Genomic DNA, 9,962 nt, shown 5'->3' on the forward strand with positions numbered 1-9,962 from the left:
GGCGCGGTCTCCGGCGACCGGTGACCGGTGACCGGACTCCGGCGAACGGTGACCGGATTCCGGCGACCAATGACCGGATTCCGGGAACCGGTAACCGAAATCAAGCGACCGATGACTGGAATCAGGAATCCGGCTATTATTGCCCCCCAGTAATCATATTACTGCCCCCCAATAATCATATTATTGCCTCCCAAAAATCATATTATTGCCGTCCAGTGAATTGTATGAACTCCCAAAACCAAAATGAATAAACTACAGGAACAATTGATCAATTTATAATCATATTATTGGCTCCCAATAATCATATTATTGGCTCCCAATAATCATATTATTGCCCCCCAATACAAAGTTCAATGTCTCTACTGCCTCCCAATAGACCACCAAAAATGCACCATTTTGTATGATTCACAGATAATTTGTCTTTAATACACAGAAAACAACAGGTAACTTATCAATACACCACACTATTGTGATCCCTGTCCCTCATTTCAAAGTCTACTAGGGGCCAATAATGTGTCTACTGGGGGCCAATAATGGGTTATTATTATCTTCCAAATAACCATTTCCAAGTGCCTGATCAAGTAGATAAATCTCTTATGTTAAGAGAAACCTCGATCTGGTGGCCTACCCACGGGGCTCGGAGCCACCAACACATCAACACCAATCCCAGAGTAGCCAGTCAAAACAATCCATGCCATCACCTTGAGACGCGCAACACCAGAAGGCATGACCACCTCGAACGCCAGCCGCTAGAGAAGAAACCATAACAGTAGTGCCACGCAGCCATTCACCAATCTGAGAGAAGCAGAATGTGCGACCTCCATACTTGACCGCGCCAAAGGAGGTAGCGGTCCGAATGACAGGCTGGCTCCGACAGCGTCGCGGCACCGAGATGGTTGCTCCGATTGCTGTACTGCTCCGCCAATCGGATCTGACAGAGACAGAGTTTCAGTCGGATTCCGAAGGCCTCGACATCACCACCATTAGAAAAGTGAAGGAGGTTTGGTTTTCGTGACCGGAGACGACGGCGACGAGGATCATCACCGGGCATCGAGGCGACGAGGATCATCACCAGGCTGTACTGCTCCGCCAATCGGATCTGACAGAGACAGAGTTTCAGTCGGATTCCGAAGGCCTTGACATCGCCACCATCAGAGAAGTGAAGGAGGTTTGGTTTTCGTGACCGGAGACGACGGCAACGCGGATCATCACCGGGCATCGAGGCGACGAGGATCATCACCAGGCATCGAGGTTCTGGGCCGTGAGCGTGAGGGAGGGAGTGAGCGAGCGAGAGAGAGAGAGATTAATGTAATTTATTAATTAAAATGAGGGTAATACTGTCAAACACTGTTAGTTTGGGTAAATGGGGTTAAATAACTCTTGGTGAAGTAAGTGGGCAATTTTCTGTCTAAAATTGGGTAAGTGGTCACAGCCCCTATTATTTTTCAATTTTTCTCTCTCTGTTGATATGGTTGCAAGAAAAAGATGATTAATTTGTAATTTTAAATAAATTAATAAATAGTTAGATAATATTACTTCACACCCTTAAATGTATCTATATAATATATTTATCTGAATATTTAATATAATACATCAATTTAGTATTTTACTTAGCAATGAATACGGATTTTTGTCTTTAATAGATATATTAGATTATTTTGTTGATTATATTTTTTATTTTGTCACAGTTATCAGTATCCATTAAACAAATAACACTAAAAATATAAATGGGTGCCATTTGCTCTACTCAAATGATACGGTTAGAAAAGTGTATCCAAAAGGGGTGGGTGCTAGAGATTTTTCTAGTAGTGAGCGGAGGAGATTTGTGTGGCGGAGGAAGTTAAGAAGGGGGAGGAGGGAGAAAGTGAAGGAGGAAGAGAGAGAGACGGCGGAGCTCCCGATGTCGGCGGTTTGATCGAACAAAAATTAAAATTAAAGTTATTTAGACCAAAAAGAAATACAATTAATATTGTAAAATGAAGCAGATATAATGAAAAGAAAAGAAAAAAGATAAAAAAAATGATAATTAAGGTGGACACCATGAAGACATTGAAATTAAAAGAAAATGAGGAGAGAGAAAAAAATTAATACAATATTTAAAATTAAAATAAAAAAATGACACACTAAAGTTAAAACCGTGGCTTTTGGTTAGTGGAGCCTGCTATAGAGAATACTCTTTTTCATTCCGTGACTGCACCGTATCTAATGACTTTTAAATACGGTTATTCGTATCCTCAAAAGCAAAAGATACAGAAAAATGACAGTGTCCTATGAGGCATATGCTAGTAGTGAAACTGTCCACTATTACAAAAAATTAGCAATGAAAACAACTGAAATCATAATAGGTTACAAGGAAAATGAAAAAAAATGACTTGAACTAGTGAGGCTAACAACTAAGGAATTGAAGAAACATTTTAAGTAATATGAAACTAAGAATGAAAGAAAACCCATGATAGAATTTTTGACTGAAGTTGTATGTGTCTTCTCTGTTGTTGCATGTTTATTATATATAGAGATGGACTTACTTGTCGCATGTCTATATTACAATCGAGGATGCTAATCTAGCTTGCATGGAAACTCAATCGATAACTCTTAACATTACGTGAAATCCTTGAAAACCAACAATCTCCAACTTGCATTAGTAAAACTAACCCGATTATAGTTAGGATGTTCATGAAACCAAACATTCTCTCCTGCGGTGCCTTTTTCTTATTAACAAATCCTCAAGATATTAATGCGAATAAATCATTAATCATTATCCCTTTAATGGCTAATGTTTGATGTGCCGAAGGTTGACAAACAGGGTGAAAACAATACTAACACGATATAAATAAACCCACATTATAATTTTGAAGTGTTCTAATCTCAATCCTTTTTTCTTTATCTTCTTTTTTTTTTTTTTTTTTTTTTTTTGAGAATGTAATCTCAATCCTTTAAATTAAGGGAAAATGCCCAAATACTCTAATTTTAAGGAAATTAGTCCCTTGGTGGGATCCATAAGATAATTGATTTTGTTCCCTAATACCCAATTAAGCTTCTTTTTTTTAGCCTATTTTATCCTCTCCTCCTTTGTCACATAGAGAGAAGTTTTCGGAGACTTCTTCGGAGCATATGATAATATATAAGCTATTAACCCCAATCTCATTATCTAACCTAACCTATGGTCATGAACACTGCTAGCCATCTTATTTTGGGACATTTGCCTTTTACTGAAGCTTGACATGATTTGATTGAGGTCAGTGCACTGTGCATTATTTGGAGTCTAGAATCAAAAATTGAATGGAAAGAAGCCCAAACTGTTTGAACCCCAGAAAGCCCATAAGCATGAATACGGCCCAGGATTTCTGAGTCGAGAAGATTTACATAAAAGGAAGATATACGGGGTCTGCAAATCGGAGAGGTTGCTAGTTTGAAATGGACGAGGAGAAGCTCAGAAATTCGTGGAAGCCTACTTGAAGAAGAATGGGTTCAAGTTAACGGCGCACGCTCTCCAAGAAGAACTTCAGCAATCTCTTCCTCCCCCCCGTCTCTCAATTCGACCCCGACGTCGTCAGGCAAATCCTCGCCTTCTCCGAGTCAATACCATCTCTCTCTCTCTTTAGAAGGGTTTTGCGGTTATTTCTATTGTGTTGATACAGAAGATGATAGATCAGCGTTTGATGCCTTGCTTGAGAAGCATCTTATTTCTTGCAATGTGATGGAGAAACGTTGCACAATGTCTATTGGGTTTCATGGGGAAGAGGTTGGCCCATTATCTTTTCCATCTACTTAGCTAGAACTCTTAGCTTTGTTTTTGGGTTTGTCCTCTCACCGTCTCATATTTCATTATTTGTTGCAAATTTTGATGGAGCAACATGATGCTGTTTCACTTTCTTTTGTTCATTTTTACTTCTAAATTGTGAAATTATTGTCCAAAGTCCAAACAAGATCTGTGAACCCCTTTTATTAAAAAAATTTTGAGAGAGAATCCCTTGGGCAAAAAACTAAAATAGAAAACAAGCTTGGTATAATTGACATTACCAAAGTTTGGTATAGCATGATGCTCAGGGTATTGGTAATGTTGAGAAAACAAGTTGCTTCATTCCTGTCAAGTGGTCCAAACCTTGTCTTGGATGGTATAAACTTAATGTCGATGAAGCGAAGAGCTTACAGGGTGGCAAGATTGGAGCTGGTGGCGTCATCCGAGACTTCCGGTGTGTGAATTGAGGGATTTGCTGCTTTCATTGGCAATGAGGAAGTGATTGTCGCTGAAGCATGGGGTCTTTTACTTGGTCTCAAAATGGCTGTTAGATTGCGAATTGAAAGATTGGCCATTGAGTATGATTCTGAGATCCTTTTTTATCTGATGCAGCAGGATGTAGATGATTTTCATCCTTTGAAGTCCATCATCAACTCTTGTTTGCACCTTCAAGCTTCTTTCCTGGAGTATAGTTTGGTTCATGTCTGCATAGATATGAATAATGTTGCTGATATACTACCCAATTGTTGCTTAGATGGTGATCTGGGCGTGCATTCTATGGCACAGCCCCCCCCTTTTATATAACTCGGGCTATGTTAGATGATTTAAGTGAAAGTCCTGGTTTTAGTAAAGTCTCTGTAATGATTAAAAGGCATACGCTTTGAATTTTTCTCCACTCCAGTCAAATTCAGTTGATAATTAAGCATGTTTTTGTCTACTTTAACCATTAAAATGAATTGATTTTTTTACTGTACAATGATGGTCTATTCATTCTGTTTCTCAGTAGTTGAATTTTCTGAATTTTGTCTAGGAACAGAAACAATTAATATATGCACATTCATAGCTTGATGTAAGACAAGGCATTAGCCTGAATGAGATGAACAAGCAACTGAACTTTACGTACTTGAACTCAACGTACACACTCTAAATAAGCTTATTACAGAGGAGAAGATACCGCGTGAGCAAGTGTAGGGAGGAGAAAGAAAGAAACACAAACACACATGGGGAAAAACAGAAAGAATGGGTAGATGCATTAGGCAAACAAATAAGCTCAATTTCTCCGAGTCCTCTTCTCACTTTTCTTTTTCATTAGTCTGGTCAGTATCCCCACAATCTCAAGGAAATACTCACGCTTCCTTGTGATGAGGACGACTGCAAGAACCCTTCCAACTAGCAACCCACACACAGATCCTGCCAGAACAAATATCCAATCCAATTCATTTCCAAAATCAGAACCATTTTCTTCTTCTGTTGAAGGTAGCAATTGAGGAGCTTCATTGCCACATTTCTTTGGCAATGGATCTCCACACAACCCCAGGTTTCCTTCATATGAAGTACTCTCAAATGTAGCAAACTGGCTTCCACGAGGAATAGGACCACTGAGATTGTTGTGAGAGACATCGAATTTTGCAAGGAATGTAATCTGTGTCAGTTGTCGAGGGATCTGCCCTGAGAGTTTGTTCTGTGAAAGGTCCAACGATTCAAGCAACTTTAATTTTCCCAAGGATGAGGGGATCAAACCAGTGAGAATGTTGTTGGACATATTGAGCCAACGAAGCCCCGTCAGGGCCCCAATGAATTCAGGAACCTTCCCTTCGAATCTGTTGCTTGAGATGTCAATGGCTGCAAAGTCCTCTGGAATCTTGGGATAGAATAAGTTCACACCTTTACTTGTGATTGTGAAGGAGAAATACTTACCGCCATATGAAGGATTAAAAAGAACATCTGAGGTATGATGAAAAAAAAAGAATCGCGACTCAAAGCTAAAAAAAGAGAAAAAAGAACGCGCCTCACGCGCCTGGTTTTCCTGACAGAGAGTGATGCTCCGTCCGGCGGCGCGTCCTTGGGACGTCGTCGTCGGACGGGTCTGTGTTGTTTTTACGCATTCCGGAGGGGGGCTCAGGCGCAGACGTGGCCGTGGGAAGGTGGCAGGTTGTGGTCGATCTGTGAGTTCTCGATGCAGCTTGTGGACTTCTGCAGGTGAGGAGCGGAGGTGCGGTGCTGTTAAGGTGTCATCTTTGCTTCTGAGTTCTGGGACTGGGCGGCGGCGATTTGGTGTTCTGGGCGTAGTCGATCCAGATCTGGATCTATTCTGTCTGTGGATCCGGATGCTGTTGCCGTTCAGACTCATGCCGGGGTGGCCCGATGTTTTGCGGCGCAGCTGTGTGGCGTCTTGGTGCTGGGATGGGTGGGTACCTGGTCGGGCTCGTCTTGGGTGTTTGTTCAGGCTGCGGTGGGATGGTGATCGAATCGGGTGGACTGAGAGAGACGGTGCTCCTCGCAGGCGGATTCATGCCAGTCGGACGGTGTGGATCTGGCTTGCAGGACGGCGGCGTGCGGCTTGCAGTCTGTGCCCCTCTTTGGTTGGGCTATGTGCAGTTTGGGCCTGGGCTCTGGGCCCAAATTCGCTTTATTGGTTTAAGTTTTATTGTTTTTTGTCTTTTTCAGGTTATGGTGGCTATATGCCGGTAATAAGTCCCTGCCGAGTTGTGGCAGGGCGACGTGGGCTTGGTCCCGGACTGCACCCTTTGTGTGCCTGGTCTGTCCTAGGTAGGCAGCGAGTTCCTTGCGTTTGCAAATGGTCGCTGTCCTCTAGTGGCAGTAATGTTCCTGCTCTAGCTAGGCAGCGAGTTCCTTGCGTTTGCAAATGGTCGCTGCCTCCTAGTGGCAGGGTGAAACTGCGTGTCGTAGGAGTTCTCTCCCGACGGCAACATAACAGAAAAGTTGTGCCTATGGTAATTATGCTACGTAGTCATCGAGTTATCTTTCTGTTATGTCACCGCAATGTTAAAGCAAATGGAGAAGCCAGTAGTGCGCTCTTTGCTAATTGGTGCTTTTTTGAATACATGTTTTTTGTAGAGTTTCCTGATATCATTTCGGGTCGTACTCTTTATGCTTATTGTAATCAGGGGTTTAGGCTAAATGTCCCCCCCTTGTATTCGACAGTTTCATTAATGAAGGCGTGAGGGCAGCCGCACCGGCCCTTTTCAAAAAAAAAAAAAGAACATCTGAGGTTGTCTTCATGTATGAGAATTGATTCGAAGTGGTACCTTTGATTGCATTTCCAGAGAATATGTATTCAAATGGGAAGTTGCCTGAGAAATTATTGAAAGATAGATCAAGAATGCGCAATTGAAGGAAATGATCTAGATTCTTTTCAGGTTTCCTTATCACACCCGTACCGTGGAACGCATTATGGCGCAGTGCCAAAAGTTTCAACTCCGGGAGAGTCCCCAACCAAAAGGGGAAAAACATCATTGAATTCATTGTTTGACAGAACAAGAAACTCGAGCATTACGCAATTCGCCAATGACCTTGGTAATCTTCCCTGCAATTTGTTATCACTAGCATCAAACATCGTCAGATTTCTCGTGTATGTTTGAGGGAGATAGCCTTCAAAAGAGTTGTTTCCAAGGTCTAAAACTCGCAGATTATCACTCAAGTTCCCGAGACACGGCGGAAGCATGCCACTCAACTTGTTATCTGACAAATCAAGGTAATTCAGAGATGTCAGATTGCAAATCAAAGGCGAAAGTTTTCCACTTAGCTTATTGTTTGAAATCAGATAGTACTCAATGGATGGTGAAGGTATCAGTGGTGATTCCTGAATCATGTTGGACGAGAGATCCAAGAGTTGTAGGCCGCTCCACGAAAGAACAACTGGAGGTTGGTCAAAGCCGGAAAGGAAGTTATGAGAAATGTTCATGACTGTCAAACTTTCTGTGCTTACGTTCCACATCCATTTCGGTACTTGACCATGCATTCCATTCTCAGCAAGATCCAGCCACCTCAAATTTTCTTGGTATCTTAGGAAACTTGGGAACTCTGTTATGTTGCAAGAACCCAATCCTAGAGTCATTAGGTTTGGAAAAGTTGCTGTTGCATTCAGAAACCTTGTCTCTTCGAACAATAATTCCAATTTATTTCCAGATAAATACAGTACGAGGAGATTTTGGAACTTTTGAAACATTTGGAAATTTACTTTGCCGCTCAAACTTAATTTATCTAGATAAAGATACTCGAGATTCGTGAGATTGGATATGGACTCGGGAATGGAACTGTGCAAATTATTTGAAGAAAGATCTAGAGCAGTTAGTTTGCTAAGATTGCCTAGAGAAGATGGGATTGACCCAGTTAATTGATTCATCGGAAGTGAAAGTGTTATGAGCTGGTTGAGATCTCCGATGGAAGACGGGATATGACCATCGAAATCATTACCAGAAAGGTCTAACTCAGTGAGCTGGGTGAGGTTTCCTAGAGAAGATGGGATTGGACCAGTTAATTGATTTGATGCAAGCGAAAGTGTTGTGAGCTGGGTTAGATTTCCAAGAGAAGACGGGATGTAACCACTGAAATGATTATTATCAAGTAACAGATATGACAGTTGGGTAAGGGTTGCCAAAGAAGCAGGGATTGAGCCAGTAAGTGTGTTATTTGAAAGGTCTAAATAAACTAGCCGCCTAAGATTACCGAGTGAAGATGGAAGCAAACCTGAAAAATTGCATCGACTAGCAACAAACTCATTCAGTGAATCAAGCTTTTCAATTGAAAAAGGGAAGTATCCTGAAAACCTTGTTCTAGAAACTCTCAATGACATGAGAGGACTTGTTTGTTCAAATGGCGGCAAAAAACCTGTGAGATCTGGATTTGATTCTATATTAAGAAATTTTAAACTCTGTAATTTAAAAAGGATTACCGGGAATTCGCCTAGCAGCTGACAATACTCTAGGAGGAGAGATGTCAAAAATGATAAATTTGCCAAGGAATCGGGTAGTGGTGCAGAAATGATGACAGAGCTGAGATGAAGCTTTTCTAGACTAGTTGAGTTTTGAACTAGCCTTCTTAGATCAGACTGGTTTAGCTTCAGTGATCTTTCACCGTTACTCCTATAACTATTGAAGGATAGATCCAGGGACAACAATTTGGGCAAATGAGAAATTTCAGATGGGATTTGACCAGAAAAGAAACTGCCGGAGAGGTTAAGATAACGGAGCATTGGAAAATTCCTGATGGTAGTAGGAATTTTAGATTGATTGAAGTCATTGTCGGCAAGATTCAGGCTCTGAAGATAAACAAGGTGGAAGAGGGTGTTGTTGGAGCTGATAGAGCCGGAGAGACAGCTACTACTAAGATCAAGTCCAATCACATGACCTGTCTTCTCATCACACTCGACCCCGTCCCATGAGCAGCATCCTTTAGCAGCAGCTGGTTTCCATGACAAAACCTTTGGATAAGCACCCTCACCAACAGAAGCAGATTCATTGATGACAAAGCTTTGCTTAAACTGGAGCAAGGCGAAGCTCTCGTCGTCATGGCAGGAAGATGATGGCTGCTGCAGAGAGTGTAAAGAGTTGGCAATAACCAAGATATGAAACATGAAGAGAATTACTCGTTTCGAAAGCATGAGACTAGTCCACAAGCTCAGTGATAGCCCCATAATTGATGTTTTGATCATTCTGCGCTAGATGATCTGGAGAAAGCATACATTTGTATGGAAGAGAAAGTGAGAAAGAGAGCTGTATCCGCCAGTCAATCACGTACGGGTCAACCATGTACGGGTCAATTTCTTTTCTTTTTTATTCAATACACACAAGAAATTTGTGGCAAGTCGGCAACGACCCAAAACACGGAGAACACGGCCCTAATTTATTAATGGAAAGCAGAATTTGCTTTTTGTGTTTTTTGTTATTTTTGATCGAATTTCAAGTCCACAACTAGTTCATTATGATCACTGTAGAAAAGCATGACAACGGCATTAACCAATAATCCCTAGTTTATTGTTTTTTTAATTGCATGACAACAGCATTAACCAAAACCAAGAGGCATGTCTGGATCCTCAATACTACCATCACTTTCCTAATCCTGCTTGTGCTCCGTGTCTGTAGAAAAGCCAGAGGCCACTGCGTGATCACCATCCTCTGAAGTTCCCTTCTTTTCTTTTCTTTTTTCTTTTAAAAATGGATTAATGGAATTAGTTATCACAAAAGAAAAGATGATTTCTACT

General features: G+C 41.4%; 2 protein-coding genes across 2 annotated transcripts; both read right to left on the reverse strand.

Annotated features, from left to right (window-relative positions):
• Positions 1–4,823: 4,823 nt before the first annotated feature.
• Positions 4,824–5,684, reverse strand: LOC133735224 (receptor-like protein 9DC3). The gene has a single exon (XM_062162633.1). The coding sequence runs from the start codon at positions 5,499–5,501 to the stop codon at positions 5,010–5,012; it is 492 nt and encodes a 163-aa protein (XP_062018617.1). The 5' UTR covers positions 5,502–5,684; the 3' UTR covers positions 4,824–5,009.
• A 1,738-nt stretch (positions 5,685–7,422) lies between these two features.
• LOC133735223 (receptor-like protein 7) lies at positions 7,423–9,460 on the reverse strand. The gene is made up of 2 exons (XM_062162632.1): positions 7,531–9,460; positions 7,423–7,441 (listed from the first exon to the last, which is right to left on the reverse strand). The coding sequence occupies exons 1-2, from the start codon at positions 9,411–9,413 to the stop codon at positions 7,438–7,440; spliced, it is 1,887 nt and encodes a 628-aa protein (XP_062018616.1). The 5' UTR covers positions 9,414–9,460; the 3' UTR covers positions 7,423–7,437.
• Between the last annotated feature and the right edge of the window lie 502 nt (positions 9,461–9,962).

This window comes from Rosa rugosa, chromosome 3 (genome assembly GCF_958449725.1).
Source record: "Rosa rugosa chromosome 3, drRosRugo1.1, whole genome shotgun sequence".
NCBI lineage: Eukaryota > Viridiplantae > Streptophyta > Magnoliopsida > Rosales > Rosaceae > Rosa > Rosa rugosa.

Bases quoted from the DNA above. Each gene is read 5' to 3' on its own strand.
- LOC133735223 (XM_062162632.1), bottom strand. From the start codon at position 9,413: ATGATCAAAACATCAATTATGGGGCTATCACTGAGCTTGTGGACTAGT.
- LOC133735224 (XM_062162633.1), bottom strand. From the start codon at position 5,501: ATGTCCAACAACATTCTCACTGGTTTGATCCCCTCATCCTTGGGAAAA.